General features: G+C 37.4%; 1 protein-coding gene across 2 annotated transcripts; it reads right to left on the minus strand.

The window, feature by feature from the left end:
* Positions 1–250: 250 nt before the first annotated feature.
* On the minus strand, positions 251–21,429 carry LOC145724239 (putative ATP-dependent RNA helicase DDX43). 2 transcript variants are annotated; one of them, XM_081972395.1, is made up of 7 exons: positions 21,208–21,429; positions 16,348–17,455; positions 12,365–12,474; positions 11,779–12,301; positions 7,082–7,244; positions 429–581; positions 251–359 (listed from the first exon to the last, which is right to left on the minus strand). In XM_081972395.1, exons 1-6 carry the CDS (start codon positions 21,281–21,283, stop codon positions 441–443), a joined length of 2,121 nt encoding a protein of 706 aa, XP_081828521.1. In that variant the 5' UTR covers positions 21,284–21,429; the 3' UTR covers positions 251–359; positions 429–440. The 2 variants fall into 2 exon arrangements, with proteins under 2 accessions (XP_081828521.1, XP_081828520.1); XM_081972394.1 differs by having other exon boundaries at positions 251–581.
* Between the last annotated feature and the right edge of the window lie 615 nt (positions 21,430–22,044).

Consider the following 22,044-nt stretch of genomic DNA (forward strand, 5'->3'; position numbering starts at 1 on the left):
ATCTTCAATAAAACTTGTTTACTTGTACTGAACTATTTTCTAAAAAAAAATCTTTTTCTAATCTAACCGACTTCGTATCTCTTACGGTTTCGGAGATCCCCATGCAACGCACCCTTATCTTGGTCACCCTGTATACTTTATTTTGTAGTTATTAAGATTTTCATCACAATCTGCGTCACAGTAGGTTAAAATCTATTTCTTGATGAGAACGTTCATGTGACGAATGAATATATCAAATCAAAGACTGAAGTAATGCTACCATTTTTATTAAATTATAAAAAAAAGTTTTAACTCTAAAAATGCATTGAAAATAACTTAACTTTTCTTCTAATCCAACGAGATTCTAACGTATAAAACACCTATTCAAAATAAAAATAATTCTAGTTAAAGTGGGTTTTAGGAAAAAATACTGATTCGATTAACGTTACTTTATCAAACCGTTAGTACCGCCGACCGCCGCCGCCGCCGCCTCCGAACCGTCCGCCACCTCTTCTACCCCCAATTGGTTCACCAGTGCGCTCCTTTCGCTCTTTCATTGCCTCATATCTCTCGGCCATACTGTGAATTTCTTCAGGTACAAACTGAAAAGACAAAAAAAGTGTTTTTTTTTATCACACACACACTGAATTAACCAATATTAGGAATGCATTACTGTTTAGCCAATCCACAACTAAAGAAGGAAAATTCTGAAAAATTTTTTTTTGCTGTCAAGAGAATTTTAGGAAAATTCGAAAGAATGAAAAGAAAAGGCGAGGGGCAAATCGCTAGTGCATTTTGGTGTAGGAATTAATGGACATTACTTGGGAATTGGTAGCATTACTAAGAATAAGTGGAGAATTCTGGGCATTACCGAAGAATTAGTAGACATTAGGGAGTTTTTGAAACGGTACATATCCTGAGCTGGTTTCGGTTAACATAAACCTAACCGCACGACTATTTTGACAGATATAGATTTTAGTTAGAGATATAGTTTTCGAACCTCCGGCAACATCGATAACGGTAATCACAAGTTTTTGTTTGATAATTATTTGATTTGAGGCAAACTGTTTGTGCTCGCCAAATTAAAATTTAAAAATGTTGAATGAGGAAATTGTTGCATTTGACACTGATTCGGATGATGTGATCTAGAGGATGTGCTGTTACTCAAAGTTCTAAATGAAAACCCCAGAGTTAACTTTTATTAAGTGAGAGCATAATTTTAATTTAATTTTGATATGTCACGGTATCTTCAAAAGTAACAAACTCAAACTCTTTCTCAAGACACCAGCCCCACAGAACAATAACATTCATTAAAATTAAATTGAGGTTAGATTTTTGCCTTGTTGTTGTTTGTTGATGCAGGAGGCTATTTAGCCCAGGTATACGCATAGGCCTCAGATGGACCCGTCGCGTCCCGCTAGCCGGAGCTACGGAAATCCCGTTGATTCAAAGAATCTAACAATGCTGGTCGGATGCAGCTCCCTTAGTTACCTGTGACACAGCGTTGGCTGTCCCAGGTAGGTGTGACAAAGGCGAGAAAAGGCGGGACAGTCACTAAGTACATGCCCCGGTGTTTCTTCGTCCTCCAAGCAGCCTCTGCAGGCCGGGTCTTCGTGAATTCCCAGTCTGTGCATATGCCGCGCCAGGTGACAGTGACCCGTCATTAGACCAGTCACCGTTCATAGCTTGCCTCTGTTTAGGTTTAGCAGAAGTTTAGTTCGTTTGGGGCACGGACCAGATATTAGGTCCTGTATCATGCCGGGAGCAGTTGCCCAGCGTTGCTGAAAGAGTTTTCCAGTCATGCCTTCTATTGAGCGGACCGCCGTGCTATAGGAGATCCCCACACTAGGTTCAGGTCCCGAGAGCGGTTCCCTAGTTCCAAGGCCGGCAACCCTGCCAGCCTCCATGTTGCCGGAGACACCCGTGTGTCGCGGCACCCACGCGAGGTTTACCCCACCGCCCCAAAGACAGGGCCTCCAAGGTACTTTTACACTCGATTACCAGCTTGGACCGCACCTCATCGGCCTCAATGGCCCTACTGTCGGAGCAGATGACTGTTCTGTCACCCCTCTTCGGGTTGGATAGGAGAACCCGCCCGCAGACAAGGATGGCATAAAGACTGTAGTGTAACTACCGAGAGCGATACTCTGTGACAATCGTCTGGAGCTGGCAAAAATGCCGGCCTCCGCGCGTCCTGCTACCAACGATCCATCTGTGTACCAGACGTCGCTGTTCCGGAGGAATTCCGGTCCGTAATCGACCCCCCACTCTTTTCTATCAGGAACTATGACTCTGAAGAGATTTGAGGGCACGAGCTTGGAGATCTGATGATCGCCTGGCATCAGTAGGAGCGGACACTGGTCTGTGGCCCAGCCCTATATCCTGCCGTGCCCAAATGAGCAGGCTTGTAGTTGGCCGACCACGTGCAGCCTGTAAGCTGCGCGCGTGGCCTCCATTCTCACGCACAGTTCGAGGGGCATGAGGTTTAACATCACCTCCAGGGCCCTAGAAGGAGTGGTCCTCATTGCCCCTGTCACCGCCAGGCACGCCGCTCTTTGGACTTTGTCCAGTTGATCGGTTGCTGAACTTTGCTCTACACAGGGCCACCACACTATGGTCCCGTAGGTAATTATGGGCCTGACTGCGGTGCAGTAGAGCCAGTAGAGCACCCTGGGATTTAGACCCCAGGTGCCACCAACAGCCCTCTTACAGGCCCATAGTATATTCATGGCCCTCTGGCCCCTGGAAGCAAGATGATCGCGCCATGATAGTTTGGTATCTAGGTGTATACCTAGATATTTCACTGTGAGGTGGTATTTGAGATTCGTCCCTGACAGAACAATCATGGGTTTTGTGTCAAGGTTCCGCTTCTTGCTGAATAGCATAAGCTGGGCCTTCTTTGGATTGATACTCAGTTCTGCCAAACGCCACCATTCATTGCCCTTGCCATGGGGCCCTGCAGACAGTTTCTAGCGCCCCTGCACAGGATGACCAGATCGTCGGCGTAGGCCTGCGTCGTTCAATTACCACAGGAGGCCATCCACCACAAGGCTCCACAGCAGAGGAGAAAGAACTCCTCCCTTACTAACCGTTATGTCTACAGTCCGTAAGCTACCGGTGGTGTACGGAAACGGTATACGCTAAATAACATACCTTATGTCAAAATTGTCAAATAGCGTTAATTCGTGTTTTTTGAGGGGCTTCAAAAACTCTCTATTACTGGGAATCATTAGTATTTTGAAAACTATGGGAAGTTATAAAATATTTTTTTCTATAAATCTACCATTCAAATATGAAGTTTGGTAATTTTCATGGAATCTGTTGAGAAACAGCAAATAATTATGAATTTTGTAAATTTACTTTTAAAAATTTTGACGCTCTCTAGAGGCGCAACCGTACCACTAACCAATCAACTTTTATACGTCAATAGAAAGCTCATTTCGTTGACTATCCAATGACGTATAAAACCTTACCAAAAATAGTGCAATTAGGGGAGTTTTTGAGAATTAAAAAAATTGGTCAACGTTCTTGGACGCCCTCTAGTGGCCAAACGCTACTACTAACCTATCGACTTTTATACGTTGATGGAAAGTTCATTTCATTAGCTGTTCATCGACGTATAAAATTATTACAAACAAATACGCGTGTTATTTACGGTTAAGCGACAGGGTGTACCAGAAACACGTTTTGACTGGTTAAGGGCTAATTTAACCCTGAAAAAAATATTAAATAAAAAATGTACGTGACCTACTAGATTTACTATGATGTAATGGTTGGAAATTTCTGAAAAAATTGTTTTTGCAAATGACAATTTTCGTAAGGGTCAAATTTGCCTGAAACACCGTCACTAACCTAATAGGTTTTGCGTTGGCTTGGCTACTTAGTGCAAGCGAAAATCGACCTTAATGATTTTATTTCTATAGTTTTCTAAATTTGACAATCACACATACTCTAAATGTGGTGCAACTATGCTGTTATATAACAATAATTTCATTCCCAGCGAGAGTTGATTCCCTATTCTTGCGATAAAACTAATTTTCTTTGAAAATTTACGTGTTACATAATCGGCATACGTATGAAAGTTTAGGTTTGAATCAAATGTAACTCCCAAGTATTTTATTTGTTTCTCATACATGATTCTTTCGCCATTTATACAGGGGGGTCCAGTTTTAAATATCAATAATTCACCAATCCATAGCCAATTAAAAAATAAGTTGGCATTCATTATGTCATTTTCCTGAAAAGTGCTTCCTAAGGAAAATACAGTCCTTTAAATTTCTGTTTAAAAAATCGTTTTTTTTGTCATAACTGTCAGACCGTTGGAGTAATATTGATCAAATTTGGAACAAGCACTTTATTACACGTTATTACGGTCAAAGACCCAAAACTAACCCAACCCAACTTAAAAACTGTCTTGGAAACGGAAAATTCACCTAAGAAGTTTAAAAAATATTATTGTAGCCAGTTTTCATAGTTTCCAGACAAACTGAAAGACTTTAGTTTTGAAAATTGACTTAGAAAAGATACAAATTTCAGAAGCTTAAAAATTGTGTTTGTAACCAGTTTTCATGCAAATTGAGAGACTTTAATACTGATAATTGACTTGTAGACATAAAAACTACTTTTTCAAGAATTTGTTACAACAAATTCATACATTTAAACCTTAAAAGTTGACTTGAACCCCAAAATGTGACTGAACTAATAAAAAGTGACATCAGAAGCTTAAAATTTGCATTTGAAGTAAGTTTTCATAATTTGAAGACAAATTTCAATATTTTAGTGTTGAAAATAGTCTTAGATGCAGGACATTGACATTAGATTCATGAAAATTGTCTTGAAAACTAACTTTTCGTGCTTTTTACTTTGCTTTTAATTTTCTTCGAATTCTGGACTATTTTTAGTGCTTCAAAACTGCTTTCAGCTTGGAAAATCGAGTTTCAAAACTATCTTCATCAAGTTATTAACATAGCAAACTTAAAAAACAATTTTTGCATTCTTCATAGACTTAAAATGGCATTCCAAGCTTTGTCACTATTATATCGACTTCTAGACACTTCAGTGCTAAAAATTCGGGTATTTCTTAATAAACTAGACTGTTTTTAGTGTTTTAAGGCTGTTTCAGTGCCTCAAATCGAGTTTCAAGACTATCTTTACAAAGTTTTTGACTTATCAGGCCTAAAAGCCAGTGTGTCCACTGACCATAGTCTTGAAAATGTTATTTCAAGCTTCTTCACTATTAAATTGACTTCTACACTCATAGGTGCAATAAATTGTAGCATCTCTAAGAAATTCAGTCTGTTTTTAGTGCTTTTTAAAACTGAAAAATCGAGTTTAAGACTATTTCCAAAAGTCAAGTTTCTTCAGTAATTAAAGTAAAAAATGTTGGTACCAAATGCTACAATAATAGTCTTGAGAACTAATTTTTAGAAATAAAATAGTCCGAAAATGTAATTTACTTCTAGACTTGTTGTCCAGTCCAGAAAATTGAGTTGTACACCAATTAAAGTCTTGAAAATATACTTTTGGACTCTTTAGTCCTAGTAAAGTCAGTTCTAGCATTAAAAGTCAACTTTTATATTATTTTTAGTAGTAAAAAATGAGTTTCATGCACAATACAATCTTTGTCTTGATTTCCGGACTTTTTTAGTTCTTGAATGCCAGTTTCAGACACTCAACCAGGATGGTAGTCTGAGAAAGCGAATCATAAGACCATTCCTAGTAGTAAAAAAGTTTTTAGACTATTCAGTACAAATTTGGACTTTCACAAGTCTTGGATGTTCAGTTTTAAACTATAAAACGATTTTTTAAAATGAAATTTGGAGGACTATATCTTCCTTAGAAAACCTTTTTCAGAAAAATGACATAATGCAAGTCACCTTATTTTTTGATTAGCTATCAAATGGTGAATTATTGACAATTAAAACTGGACCACCCTGTAGTTATATTTAAATTCTTCCAAAGTTTCTTCCAAATTATCATTCACAACCCGCCGCATCCGATCCAAATCTGCTACCGCCAAGTAAATCATTGTATCGTCCGCAAATAGCTCGATGTTACACCCCTTTACTGCTCCCACAATGTCATTTACATATAACAAAAACAACAATGGACCCAATACTGTTCCTTGAGGTACTCCATGTATGACACTTAATGGATCAGACACAGAATTTTTAAATTTAGCTCGCTGGCGCCTATCACTGAAATAGGATTGAAACCATCTTAGGGCCGTACAACAACAATACCTTTCTATCACAGTTCAGTTTTCAACTTGGAACGTACCGCAGGTCAGTTTCGTGAGTGCTATTTTTTGCCACTAAGAAACCACGTTTCTTGAAACGGTGTTCAGGGAAATTTGAAGTTGACGACCGAATTCCGCAGCCGGTCGAGTGGAGATGGTGGGACCTCTAAGTGGAAACGTCGATTCCTAAAAGTCTACGGGGAATTGTCTTGTGCGGTGCACTTCCAAGAGGCGGAAAGGGTGAAAACCTAGGAGAAGACCACGTGGATGTGACAGTGACGGTTATAGTTTCCACGAGGAATGACTATATCTTTTGCTCGGATAGTGCCTTTAAGCGATTTTTTAGAATTTTTTGTAGCTATCTGGGGCTCAGGGGCTCTAGCCCGACTATCTGAGCCTCTCTCGTAACGAGCTGGCAAAATAACCCTAGCTGGTAGTGCCAAAAAAACCCAGTAACAACAACAACAACCTTTCTATCAACCGTTTCAAAAGCTCGCTTAAAATCCAAAAACACGGCCAGTACAACGTTACCTTTATCTAATTCTTTTAGAATAGTATTGCATAGATTAATGACCACCGACTCACTAGTCGGTCAACACAAAAACTGTCAAATACCGTAAATTCATAACGTGGCAGTCCCGAGAACTCTTTAATTTTTCAAATAAATGACCATAGTTTTGAACAGGAAATCAGTAAAATTTTTAAAAATAGAGAGTGTTTCATTTGAAAAACTAGATTTTCTGTCCCCTTTTAGAACTGACTTTTTGACCACGTTTTTTCTGCAGAACAAACCTTGTTTAACCCGACAAAACACAAAAACCGTTTTCTGATAAGTGTAACGTATAATTGTTTTGGAAAACTCACCTGTTCAGCCTCTTCAAGTATTTTTATCAGTTCGGCAGCTTGGCCCCAGTCGTTCCTTGTAAAGTAACTTATACTTTCACCAGTTTTGCCAGCACGACCAGTCCGGCCCACTCTGTGCACGTACTCTTCAATGTTTTTGGGAAAATCGTAGTTCAGAACGTGACTGTGGAAACATTAATGCGTGAAATATTAGGCCGCATTCGTTTTCAGGCTCCATGGAGCGAGCAGAGCTTTTTACACGTCACAATGTCGTAGTTTGACAATTGGTCAATCTATGGTTTTGCCAAATTACGTCATCGTGACGTCAAAAACGCTCTGCTCGCTCCATGGAGCTTGAAAACGAATTCGGCCTTAGACGTATTTTGGCGTCAATGTTTAGTAGAGTGTCTATCTCATTTTAACTCATTCTGGTAAAACAAGATGGCCTATGTTACTACATCTAAAACTCAGGTTAATAATCGTTTCTCACGAAAGATGACGATTCAAAAGTTACTTAACGTACCTCTTAGATTCGGTATGAATTGTATTGAAACTTGAAATTAAGTTAGTAAAATGTTATTTTATACGCCTTACACTCTATGGTCTACCAGAGAGGTCTGAAGACATAAAGAAAATTATTATCAAGGAATCCTATTAAATAAAGAGAGATTTATTACTTATCTGATAGTGTCACGAATATCACATTTACTACTTTCAGGCAAATCAAAAATTTGTTCTTCTTGAAAATATTTCAGTAAACAAACTACTAACTTAGGTTTTGATATCGTTCAAAGATCACTTGGTATCTTTTCCAATTACATATCTATCGTTCTAATCTAAGTAAAGCTTAGAATAAAATAGTGTATCAAATAGTAATCAATCAACTTTATTCCTCAATAAAAAGCTCATTTCATTAGCTATCCATTGACATATAAAAGCTTATACACAAGCTAGTTACTGACGATTGATCAAAAAAATGCACCAAAAAAAGTCATAAAAAAATGAGTAAACTTTTACGCCTTCTAGTGGCCAAACCGTCCAACCTATTAACCCCAGTTGGGGTATTTTTAGAAAGCTCATTTCATTGGCTATCCATTGACGTGCAAAACTTTACCAGAAATAGTGCAATTAAGCGAGTTTTTAAAGATTAAACAAAAAGACACTCCAAAAAAATTGATCAACGTTGACGCCTTCTAACCAATCGATTTTTATACGTCAATGGAAAGCTCATTTCATTGGCTGTCCATCGACATATAAAAGTATATACAAAGTGCTACAAATACACGTGTGTTATTTACGGTTTAGTGACAGGATGCACCACAAACATTTTTTGACTGGTTAAAGGCTAATTTGACTAAAGAAAATTAGAACAAACACGGTCACGTGACTTAGTAGATCTACCACGACGCAATGCTTGGAAATTTTTTGAAAAACTGTTTTTGCAAATGACAATTATCGTAAGGGTCAAATTTGCCTGAAACACCGCCACTATCCTAATGGGTTTTGCGCGTTAGGTTGGCCAGTTAGTTCAAGCGAAAATCGACCTTAATGATTGTATTTCTACAGTTTTGCTACTACCCTATATTTGACAGTCATTGTGCTAGGTTTGTGCCAAATATCAGGACCGTACCTGCCCGATTTCAAAAAAAATCCTTTAAAGATATTAGAGCGGTAACAATCAAGGAAAATATTTAGTTAGCTTTGGAGCCCTCTGGCGGCCAAACGAAGCAACCTATCAACCCAGGAGGCCGTATTTTTTTGAAAGCCCATTTTATTTTCTATCCATTGACATATAAAAGTCTGTACAAAGTGTTGTGTGTGACAATAAAGACAGTCTTGACTAAATTTGACAAATACTAATTTAACCTTCATTAATTAGAACTGATTTTTTGAACAAACCTTGTCTAACATGACAAAAGACAAACACCAAGAAAAAAACCTTTCCTGATATGTATAAATTAAAAATGTTTTGGAGACCGAAAATATCACATTTTACATAAAATGGTCAATATCTCAGAAACGGATACAGATAGAGGTATATGACATTAATACACAAAATATGTCTAGAATTTGACGTAGAATACAAAAAAGAAAAAAATATACAGGGTGTCCCATTCTGGTTAATTCGTCACACTCGACTCTCCAGTTGTGATAATTCGGGAAGTTAGGGAGTATTGTTAGGTTAGGTTAATGATTAGGAATTACTGGGCATTACAAGGAATTAGTGTACAAAATTTTACTCAGCGGTTTACCCCTCGTAAAAATCAAACACAGCTTGAGTGATTAAACCTTAAAATTTGTTCTAAATTTTTACAAAATAACGAATATCTGAGAAACTGCAAAGTTTAGAAGTATCAAACCTCAATGTAACTATCTATTTGTTTTTAACGTTGATTCTGAAAATTTAATAAAATAGTAGGTATTCCATTTAAAAAAATACAACTTTGATACTTTTTCTGCCTTTGGGACAACCGATACATCTTGAAAAGATACTGTCTTGGAAATAAGGATTTTTTTTCAAGAAAATAAAGAAAATTTATTTATTTAATTTATAGAAAAGGTACATTTTTGTAGAGATGTCAAGTGTTTACCATTATAGTTAGTTTTAGTAGAATTGTATGTGGTTATTAAGAAAATTAACAGTATTACTTGATGAACTTCAAAGGAGGTGAAAAAGGTGGTACGTGGAGGTAGAAGGTGGGAAAAAAGGTTTTTTTTTTTGTTTTTGGTTGTTGATTGTCAAGAGGGACTTTTAATGAGAGCTGGAAAGTCAGTTTTCTAAAAAATTCGAACAAAAATCAGACTATTGAAGATCCGGGGACCTTAGAAAGCTTTTTCCTTCCGGAACGGAAGTTACTGGGTGTAATACCGAGTGCTACCAGCAATTGTACCGTCTAGTCCACGTTATGACATGGAGCAGATTGTGATAGAAGACCTATTCCAGAAGTGGTTAAATCGATAACCGAGGAGGCCTCCCGGCTGTTACCGAGATACAGCCTTTGCAGGTAAAAATCCACCTCAACGGAAAAGAAGAAGATTGGTCAACTGACGGTTTATTTTGGACAATTTGGACTCTTTGACGAAGAGTATTAGTTGTAAGTAGTTTGTAATTTTTTGTATTAAAGACATTTGTAGTTTCAATGATATATTATAGAAGCAGGATTTTTAGGTAGAAAGTAAGTTAGATAGGTTTAGTTATTTACCTTAAAAATAACTTGGCATCCCTATTATAAAATTTTTATTCAAGCTTATTTATTTAAATTTTCTTTATTTACTAGGTTATTAGAATGAATGGTCAGGGTGAATCTGATGCCAGTTATCATGCCATATTATCATGCAACTAGGAGGTGAGGGAGATTTGAGTAAATCTCATCTTCAGGATGATAATAATCGTGACAATACCTCCAATAGGTCTATATCCATCCCAGAATCAAACTTTGTTGAAAGTGAATACTTTAGCCACAATTTTCCGTGTCAAATAACCCTGTAGAGTACACTAATCAAGAAATGTCTTTAAAAAGACAATTGTAATCGTTTAAAAGATATGCGGGATAAAGCAATTGAAAATAAACCCGAACAATAATCGCTAAAAGAAGAATGAAAAGAATAGAGTATTAGAGGTCTTTTTTTACCACTTTTTGAAATTCAATATCTCGGTAACATGAAGAGCTAGAGAGGTCAGTTTTGGCTCATTTTGTAGTATTTTTTATCCTCTTTCCAATGGCGTTTTAGTGAAATCCATAGGAGTTCAAATAAAAAAGTTACAATTTTTGTGACAGCAGTGCAATTTTTGCAATTTTTTATTTTGCTCTAGAAGGGTTCCAGTGCACAGCAAAGGGCATATTAATACCAAAGGACCTTAAATTTTTAAACAAACAAAACATCTAAATTGCATGCAACAATCGGTCAATGTGAGCTGCCTTCGTTTTAACCAGATCTTGGATACAAACGAGCTACGATCAGGTGTCACGTGCACTCCGCTTGACCTCGTAATCATCGAATCATGAGGCCTTTAGATCGCCACGCGTTTGGAATCGAAAAAAAAACAGTCAACAGCCCCGGTTGTTTGTTACAATAATTATTAAAAAATTCTTGTAAATATGGAAATTTGCGACAATTTTGTGACGCGCCGGAATAGTAAACATACAGCATTTTAAGCATCAAGAAGACACTTTCTCCTTCTTTTTAGCAAATGGGCCTATCCCACATATCATAAATTTTTGTTTTAATGACTGGAATCGAAAGAATAGGATCAAAAAACTAATTTTTCATATTCTTGAAGAAAAAATTATGGTCGTAAATGTTCCTACATTAGTTTGAATTTGCCCATTAAATTTAAAAGATCTGTTTTGGCGCGCATGTGACGTACGTAATTCTGGGCGATTTTATTGGCTGTTGCACGCCATCTGTTTCACTTCTTGTCGCTGATTGGTTGATAGTGTAGTACGTCACCGGCGGCGGGCGTTTTAAACATGAGATTAATGTAGTTTTTATCATCATTTTTTTTCTATTTAGACTTAATATTTTTGAAAACAAAAAAATACGGGTATAATATTTTCAATCCGTCTTTGTAGTTATGAAATAAAAAAAAATTGTGGGACAGGCCCATTGCAAATGAATTGTCTAAATGTATTTGTCTAGAACATTACCGAACATTATCGTCTTCTTTCGTGACAAACATTTACGGTTAAGTAGAACTTTTAACGGTTTAAACTCACGTGACATCATCAATGTCCAGTCCCCTGGACGCTACGTCAGTGGCAATCAAAATACGAACTGTACCATCGCCGATGTCTTTAACCGCTTGCTCTCTATCGGCTTGATCGCGATTACCGTGAAGGGAAGCGCAACCAATACTTGCCATATTGCACTCCACGGTCAAGTAATCGGCCTTTGCTTTAGTGCCGCAAAACACGATCAGCTTTTCGTCCGGTCCTAAATTCCGGGCGAAATCCATGAAAGTCGCCTCTTTGTCCTTCTCCTCGATCAGATGTATGACTTGCGTAACGCTGTGAGTGGCCGCCAAGTCCAACGAACCAACGTAAACTTGTATTGGGTCGTTCATGTACGATTGCGCTAATCGTCTGACTCCTGGCGGCCAGGTGGCGCTCGTCATTATACTTTGCCTGGTCGGTCTGATGGAGTACATCACTTTACGGATTTGAGGCTCGAACCCCATGTCCAGCATGCGATCGGCTTCGTCCAGGACTACATAAGTGACCGAGCGGACGTTTAAGTGTCCTGCAAATCGTGGGGAATCCTGTAATAAGTGGACAATTTGTTGTACAAAAAACAATTACGCACCAGCCTCGTTTAAATCATTCATTCGACCCGGAGTTGCTATAACGATGTCGACTCCTCGCGTAACAATGTCCACTTGGGTTTTACGATCACCACCTCCATATACGCACACTCTGTAAAGTAAATTAAAATTTATGTGTAATTCATAATTTTTTCTACTTGGACCGTTATTTTTAGACGGTACTTTATTAATAATAAATTGGTTTACTGTTGTACTGTCATCTCAAATTAGATTAGTTACTGTTCCCCTAAATCCTGCTGAAAACTTTCTGAAAAGTTCGAGGACCCTCTAAACTTTCCCAGAACTGTTTTCAATTGCGAGAGACCTCTAGGACCATTTTGAAACTTCCATAGACCTCTAAATGCTATTGACAGCCTTCTAAAAAGTACCAGAGGCCTAGTCTTAAACCTCCCCAGACTTGTTTTAAATTTTTTAAGGCAACAGGACCAGTCTGTATCTGGCAGAGAGTTCTAAATGCTACTGAGAACCTTCTGAAACGTTCCAAGGCTCTCTACAACTGTCTTAAGCTTAGTTCTCATAACCACGTTTTGCGTTTTGCATCTGACGTCACTTATTTCCTATTGGTCAACAGTAAATTTTCAGCTGACAGATCTGGCAAAACTTTTTTCCCTGTTCACAGTAGTTGTCTCTAAACACGATATTTTCAATTGTCAGTTGTCACAATTTGTTAATATTTTGTTTATTTTTTTAACTGTTACAGTTTTAAATAGGTATTCTATTCAGCTAATTCCAAGGCTAATTCAGCATGTTTTGCAGAAGTGTATTCTTCATTCTTGTCGCCTTGGAAACAAGGACGAATGAAAATATCTTCTATATAAAAATGAATTTGAGATATTAACCTATATTTTATATGAATATAAACATAGGGAACCTATCTCATTTGTGCTGTGACTGCTGTGTTCGTTCATTTTTTTTTTCAGTTTTGCCATTCACATATAACTTTTGCCCTATTCGTAGTCCAAACACTAGAAACAGACGCAAGAATTTGAACATTTTCAGCTTCTTGCGGGCTGTCAGTTTCAAATTTTGCTTCTACCAATAGGAAATAAGTGACGTCAGACGCAAGACGCAAAACGCGGTTATGAGAACTTAGCTTTAGGCGGTTTTACACTGAAACAAACGTGGTCGTCATTTGACAGCAACGACTGACAGGATGCGGCTTGCGGCAAAATTTTCCGGTTGCAACAAGTCGCAAGCGTTTCCATCACCAATGGGTGAGTAGCAAAGTAGCATGCGACATATGACTTGGAATATGGAGAAAACCCGTAATTTACTTGAAACATACCTTAAAAATCTAACACAAAGTAAATGTATTACAGTATACACAATGCATTCAAGATAATAAAAAAAGTCTGGGAAAATACATCTTGGAAACTGGAAACTATTGGGAAAGAAACTAATGACAAAGCGAAAATCGTATCAACTACTTTACATACAGAAAATAGAAAAGTGGATCTTCTCCTAAAGCAGATTAGACTCATTATACGTCCTTTTGGTTGTTTTTAAAAGTTGATGGCAAAAAGAAGATTATCAACTGAGGACAATAATTCAAATTGACTTGAAAATTGAAGAAATCCGTTGCCTGTATCAGGTCCCATGCGACTTAAAAAATCGAAAGTAGCAATATAGTTGCTTGTAGGAAGCAATTAGGTTGCCATACTTGCTTCAATGTAAAACGGCCTTTAAACTTTCCAAGAACTGTTTTAAATTGCCAGAGGCATCTAGGACAATTTTGAAAGTTCCATAGACCTCCAATGCTATTGACAATCGTAAGAAAGGTATCAGAGTGTCTCCTAAGTGTCTTAAACCTTCCCAGACTCGTTTCACATTTTTTAAGGCATCAGAACCATTCTGTAATTGCCAGAAGGTTCTAAATGCTACTGAGAACCTTCTGACAAGTTCCAGATCCCTCTAAAAGTGTCTTAAACCTCTCCAGAATTGTTTTAAATTGCCAGAAGCTTCTAGGACCATTTTAAAAGTTCCACATACCTCTAAATGCTATTGACAATCTTAGGAAAGGTATCAGAGGCTTCTACAAGTGTCTTAAACCTTCCCAGACTCGTTTCAAATTTTTTAAGGCATCAGGACCATTCTGTATCTGCCAGAAGGTTCTAAATGCTACTGAGAACCTTCTTCAAGTGTCTTAAACTTTCCGAAAACTGTTTTAAATTGACAGAAGCTCCTAGGACCATTTTAAAAGTTCCACATACCTCTAAATGCTATTGACAATCTTAGGAAAGGTATCAGAGGCCTCTACAAGTGTCTTAAACCTTCCCAGACTCGTTTCAAATTTTTTAAGGCATCAGGACCATTCGGTATCTGCCAGAAGGTTCTAAATGCTACTGAGAACCTTCTGACAAGTTCCAGATCCCTCTAAAAGTGTCTTAAACCTCTCCAGAATTGTTTTAAATTGCCAGAAGCTTCTAGGACCATTTTAAAAGATCCATATACCAGGGTTCGACAAAAACCCGAAAAGTTTTGATAAAACCTGACCCACTGGGGTCCACCTTGGGTCCACCACCTTTTTTGGGTTTTTGGGCTTTTTTTTCAGTCAAACACTTAAAAGAACTTCAAATTTTGAGTGTTTTTTCTAACTTTAATCGGTTACTTGAAACAACTTTCCAAATAATCAAAAAAATTTCAATGTTTAAGAGTCAAAAACGACGACAAAATTTATAATGCACATATAATAATTAGGACAACAAAAAGCGATCAAAAAGCATACATATTTTGTCACTGATCTTCACAAGATGTGGCAATGCTGGAATTGCAAAAATATTTTTGATGTTCACTTTTTAGTAATATTTATCTAATCAAATTAAGTTTTTGTTTTAGACTGTCGATTTTTAGTTGATTAGATACAGATGCGAAAACAGTGCTACTCTTCTGTAAACACCATATTAAATGAGTAAAGTAGTAGTCCATTTTACAAACCATACTCATGAAAACATAGTAAATGTAAATAAGACTTCACTACATAACAAATTTTTGTTTTTTCCATTTTAATTTTATTTATTTTGATGGGTATTATAACGTGGGTTTCATATCAGGGTTTTTCTATGTGGGTCCACCCAAAAAAAACCCACTCAGGTATTTTGGGGCTGGGCCCACTGTGGCAAACTCTAAATGCTATTGACAATCTTCTAAAAGGTATCAAAGGCCTCTACAAGTGTCTTAGACCTTCCCAGAGATTTTCAAAGACATCAGGACCATTCTGTATTTGCCAGAGGGTTCAAAATGCTACTGAAAACCTTCTGAAAAGTTCCAGAACCTTCTACAAGTATTCTTTTAGTACTCTTTGCTATAAGAATTGAATTTTTATTCTTCCCTGCCATAAAAAATTTGTATTCCCTATCCTAGGATGATGACGATGATCTTGACTTTTCAGGTAATAAAATTTCGTTAACTTTTGCTGCATTTTAATAATAATTGTTTTTAATGCAAAATGTATTCAGTTACAAAGTTATTTTTTAATGTAAGTTTTAACAAATAGGCATTAAAGCTTATTTTTTGTACACTAAAACATACGTCTTAGAATAGAATCTTGCATTTTTGAAAATTCTACCTTCAACTTTTGCCATTTTTTAAGGGTCCCATATTGACAAATTATTAGATATTTATAATATTCTGCATAGATCAAGGCATACAGTAAATAAAATTAATTAAAATAAGCATTTAGATGTACTAATATTCCACCAACAATAACTCAAAAAAGTGACCAGAATGATACCTAAAATAGACTAAACCATTAAAATATTGCAGAGGTTCTGCCAATAAAGGTGAAATAAAAAAAAGAAGAAAAACAACAGTAACAGTGTTATTTTCTTGAGGCTGAGCTTGGCCTATTTACGTGGAAGCCACATTGTGACCAAGCTGAGTGGGGCATGTTATCAGATCAGATGTCTTGACACAAATCAAATTCGTACGTAACTGTTCTTTCAGTAATTAAGCAAAAAATACTTACGAAGTTATCCCCCGATAATAATACTTCTTCACTTCCTTGTCAATTTGTAATGCCAGTTCTCTGGTAGGAGCCATTATCAACACAGCAGGTCCCCCACGTTCCTCCCTAGGAGTGGTCTGTCCGTCAATGTGTATTAACGCGGGCAAGAGAAACGCCAACGTTTTTCCCGTACCGGTTTGTGCGATTCCAATCATATCTTCGCCACTCAAAAGTACAGGCCAAGCCTGGCACTGAATAGGCGATGGCGTCTGGAATCCAGCTTTTTTGATCTCTTCCAGTATTTCTGGATAGTTGTGGAAAGCTTCTTCAAACGTGCGCACCGGTTTCGGTATTGGCCTGCTGTCTTCTTTTTCGAACGTCCTATTCACCACTATGTTGTTGTTAGCCAGCCTAAACTGCTCGACTTCCTCATCAGACATAGCGGTAACATTTGGATGTTCTTCATAGAAGTTTTTCACAATTGGAGGAAGCTTGTTCCATTCCGCCTCGACTCGGGCGTCACATTCTTTAAGGTATTTGAACCAGTTGTATGGTTCTGGTTTAGGCTCTTCATTATTCGGCTCCACAGGATCATTGTTGTAAGTTTGGGACGGCGGTTGTGTCGAAGGGGGATTTCTTGAAGGTGGCGGAGCTTCACGCCTCTGTCTATCTTCAGTCAATTCATTAATTAAGTCTTTAGCATGCTGAATGGTAGAATCGTCTCCAAATATTTTAATGTTGGTATCCTGACCGTCTGTTTCCTTTGTCACTTGAATTTTGGCCGAGGACTTTGTTTGCAATTCAGCAATTTGGCTACCACCTCTGCCAATTATTTTACCAACCATTCGGCTAGGAACTTTGATTACTTCGCATTTGTCATTTTCGTCGCGCCTCCTTTGGTCACGGCGATCAGATCTATTATCCCGGTTTTGGCGGCCTCCATCATCACCCCAAGTGCCTCCATTGAAAGCTTGTTGGTCAGCAGCAGTATTGTTGCTCTTCTCACCCCAACCACCGCCATTTCTATTTGGTCGGCCTCCATATCCTGTTTTGTTACGGCCACCTCCTCCATCATGTCTTCTATTGGAGTTTGTAAAAGTTTTAGTTTTGTCGCTGCGCCAGTCAGACCCTAACACAAGAAAACATCATGGTAACATCGCATACATTAAACAAACTATGAGTATGAATTGATTTAAACTGTCACACATTAGTTAACAGTTAAAACCCTTTTATGCAACCTTTGTAATTAATTACAAAAATACTGATTATTATGTAAACGTGCGTATTGAAATTACATACTGCAGAGGAATTGAAAACAACATTTATTACTTTTTACAGAAATGCTTTAAGCTCATTTTGGGAATCCTCATTAAATTTTCTATCCAATAACATGAAAAAACACTACAAGGTTTGGTACGGTCAGGGAGAAGCAAGGTGTCCAAATTTGAACTGCAAAAAACACAGTTTGAAAGGACAGTCAGAGACATAATCACCTGTAAAACCCACTTGGAGCTTAGAGCAGTTACAGGAGCTTTCATAAAGATGTGGCAGGTTTTGGAAAGTTGCCAAAGGTTTTAGAATGTTCTGGCAAGTTACAGAAGCTTTTATAAAGATCTGGCAGCTTTTGGAATGTTGTAAAAGGCTTTAGAACCTTCTGGCAAGCTACAGAAACTTCCATAAAGATCTGAAGGGTTTTGGAATGCTGCCAAAGGTTCTAAAACGTTATGGCAAGCTACAGAAGCTTTTATGAAGATTTGGCAGGTTTTGGAATGTTGTAAAAGGCTTTAGAACCTTCTGGCAAGCTACAGAAACTTCCATAAAGATCTGAAGGGTTTTGGAATGCTGTTAAAGGTTCTAAACCGTTATGGAAAGCTACAGAAGCTTTTATGAAGACTTGGCAAGTTTTGGAACGTTGCCAAAGATTTTAGAACGGTCAGGCAAGCTACAGAAACTTCCATAAAGCTCTGCCAGGTTTTGGAATGTTGTAAAAGGCTTTAGAAACTTCTGGCGACCTACAGAAACTTCCATAAAGATCTGAAGCGTTTTGGAATGCTGCCAAAGGTTCTAAAACGTTATGGCAAGCTACAGTAGCTTTTATGAAGATTTGGCAGGTTTTGGAACGTTGCCAAAGGTTTTAGAACCTTATGGCAAGCTACAGAAACTTCCATAAAGATCTGGCAGGTTTTGGAATGTTGTAAAAGACTTTAGAACGTTCTGGCAAGCTACAGAAACTTCCATAAAGATGTGGCAGGTTTTGGAACGTTGCCAAAGGTTCTAAAACGTTATGGCAAGTTACAGAAGCTTTTATGAAGATTTGGCAGGTTTTGGAACGTTGCCAAAGGTTCTAAAACGTTATGGCAAGCTACAGAAACTTCCATAAAGATCTGACAGATTTTGGAATGTTATAAAAGGCTTTAGAGCGTTCTGGCAAATTACAGAAGCTTTCATAAACATCTGGAAAGTTTTGAAATGCTGCCAAAGGTTCTAAAACGTTATGGCAAGCTACAGAAACTTCCATAAAGATCTGACAGATTTTGGAATGTTATAAAAGGCTTTAGAGCGTTCTGGCAAGTTACAGAAGCTTTCATAAACATCTGGAAAGTTTTGAAATGCTGCCAAAGGTTCTAAAACGTTATGGCAAGCTACAGAAGCTTTTATGAAGATTTGGCAGGTTTTGGAATGTTGCCAAAGGTGTTAGAACGTTCTGGCAAGTTACAGAAGCTTTTATGAAGATTTGGCAGGTTTTGGAACGTTGCCAAAGGTTTTAGAACGTTCTGGCAAGCTACAGAAACTTCTGTAAAGATCTGACAGATTTTGGAATGTTATAAAAGGCTTTAGAACGTTCTGGCAAGTTACAGAAGCTTTCATAAACATCTGGAAAGTTTTGAAATGCTGCCAAAGGTTCTAAAATATTATGGCAAGCTACAGTAGCTTTTATGAAGATTTGGCAGATTTGGGAACCTTATGGCAAGCTACAGAAACTTCCATAAAGAACTGGCAGGTTTTGGAATGTTGCAAAAGACTTTAGAACGTTCTGGCAAGCTACAGAAACTTCCATAAGGATGTGGCAGGTTTTGGAATGTTGTAAAAACTTTACAACGTTCTGGCAAGCTACAGAAACTTCCATAAAGATGCGGCAGTTTTTGGAATGTTGTAAAAGGCTTTAGAACGTTCTGGCAAGTTACAGAAGCTTTTATGAAGATTTGGCAGGTTTTGGAACGTTGCCAAAGGTTCTAAAACGTTATGGCAAGCTACAGAAGCGTTTATGAAGATTTGGCAGGTTTTGGAACGTTGCCAAAAGTTTTAGAACATTATGGCAAGCTACAGAAACTTCCATAAAGATCTGGCAGGTTTTGGAATGTTGTAAAAGGCTTTAGAACGTTCTGGCAAGTTACAGAAACTTCCATAAAGATCTGGCAGGTTTTGGAATGTTGTAAAATGCTTTAGAACATTTTGGCATCCTACAGAAACTTCCATAAAGATGTGGCAGGTTTCGGAATGTTGTAAAAGGCTTTAGAACGTTCTGGCAAGTTACAGAAGCTTTTATGAAGATTTGGCAGGCTTTGGAACTTTGCCAAAGGTTTCAGAACATTCTGGCAAGTTACAGAAGCTTTCATAAAGATTTGGAATGCTGCCAAAGGTTCTAAAACGTTATGGCCAGCTACAGAAGCGTTTATGAAGACTTGGCAGGTTTTGGAACGTTGTCAAAGGTTTTAGAATGTTATGGCAAGCTACAGAAACTTCCATAAAGATCTGGCAGGTTTTGGAATGTTATAAAAGGCTTTAGAACATTCTGGCAAGCTACAGAAACTTCTGTAAAGATCTGACAGGTTTTGGAATGTTGTAAAAGGCTTTAGAACCTTCTGACAGGCTACAGAAACTTCCATAAAGATCTGGCAGGTTTTGGAATGTTGTAAAAGGTTTTAGAATGTTATGGCAAGCTACAGAAACTTCCATAAAGATCTGGCAGGTTTTGGAATGTTGTAAAAGGCTTTAGAACGTTCTGGCAAGCTATAGAAACTTCTGTAAAGATCTGACAGGTTTTGGAATGTTGTAAAAGGCTTTAGAACCTTCTGACAGGCTACAGAAACTTCCATAAAGATCTGAAGGGTTTTGCAATGCTGCCAAAGGTTTCAAAACAATATGGCAAACTACAGAAGCTTCTGTAAAGATCTGGCAGGTTTTGGAAAGTTGTAAAAGGCTTTAGAATGTTCTGGCAAGTTACAGAAGCTTTCATAAACATCTGGAAAGTTTTGAAATGCTGCCAAAGGTTCTAAAACGTTATGGCAAGCTACAGAAGCGTTTATGAAGATTTGGCAGTTTTTGGAACGTTGCCAAAGGTTTTAGAATGTTATGGCAAGCTACAGAAACTTCCATAAAGATCTGGCAGGTTTTGAAATGTTGCCAAAGGTTCTAGAACATTATGGCAAGCTAATTAGGTAATTTTTTGTTTCTTGCTGTATAATTATTTTAATATTAAGTTTTAAGCCACCACATGGTGGGTTAAGTGATCTTTTCTTAGAGTTAGTAGTAGAGTTCTGCAAAGCTCAGTACAGTGGGTAGTGGGTGCTTACCATCACAAACTACAAACAATGCTTTGATTTAGCCAAATATGGCACATACAAAAAAAAACAGAATATTTAAATAAAATTTTGCCTAATAAAGCATGTTTTGTTCTGATATGCTTACTAGACCAAATTCTTTGTTAAACTTGAAAATTTTACCATTTTGAAGTGAAGCAAATTTCTGGCAGTAGAATAGAGTACAATGATATTCTCTATAGCAGAATTCATATTGTTTCCAACTTAAAATCTACTAAATTACAGAAAATAACAAGAATCCGGTTTTCTTGGATAATCATTTGGTAAAGTGAGCCTTTACCTTGATGTGCAGCATGTTGCGGAGGATTAAACTTGGGCGGACCATCATCCCAAACTGCGTCCCAATCGTCAGACATATCGATAATTCTGATTTTCTGTTGGTAAACGGTTAAAACAGTCTAAAATGCAAAATTGAAGTGAATTTACTCCGAACACCGGATTTTCACTTTAGACTTTTGATTCTTTCAAGTTTCACGATCAATTTCCTGAATTTCCTCTTCCTTTTTAAATCCTAAGAAGGACCTAACCTGAAAAATTTAAAATCGAGAGTTGTGACCTCTAGTGGTTGTACGGGAAAACAGTCTTTAGGACATAATTTTATTCATCGTGGGGGGTTTGTTTGTTTACTAATTTTGATAAGTGTGCATTTGGATACTGGTTTTAGAGGATTTATCGTTTTTTGCTATTTTTTGTTACTGTTAGGTTGAGCTTCTTTAATCTTGTGGAATGAATAACTGAAAAAACGTGTCTCAGCCATAAGTAAAAAAAAATTAATTAATTTTGTAAAGCAATAAATAAGTCAATTCCAACAGTACACCATTTTTTTGTACGAATTAATGCTAATTATACGAAGGCGTAGAAGGGCCACAGATGTTATTTTTCTTAAATTCCGACTTCGAACTCGGAATTTAGTTGCAATGTTGTCAAACTGACAAATTCTACTATTTTGGTTCCAAGCAATGAATAAAAAAAATATAGCAGGAAGGAGCAATAGCAAACAAAGGGGGTGACAGAAACAAGGGGGTGAGGGGGAGTAATATGGCGGCCGTCAACTTTCGGTTGGCACTATAAAACACTATTATTATTGTCCACTGTACAACTTAATTTAAATTTGCAA

The sequence above is a fragment of the Ips typographus genome, linkage group LG2, assembly GCF_016097725.1.
Source record: "Ips typographus isolate SLU linkage group LG2, UJ_Ityp_2.0, whole genome shotgun sequence".
In the NCBI taxonomy this organism is placed as follows: domain Eukaryota; kingdom Metazoa; phylum Arthropoda; class Insecta; order Coleoptera; family Curculionidae; genus Ips; species Ips typographus.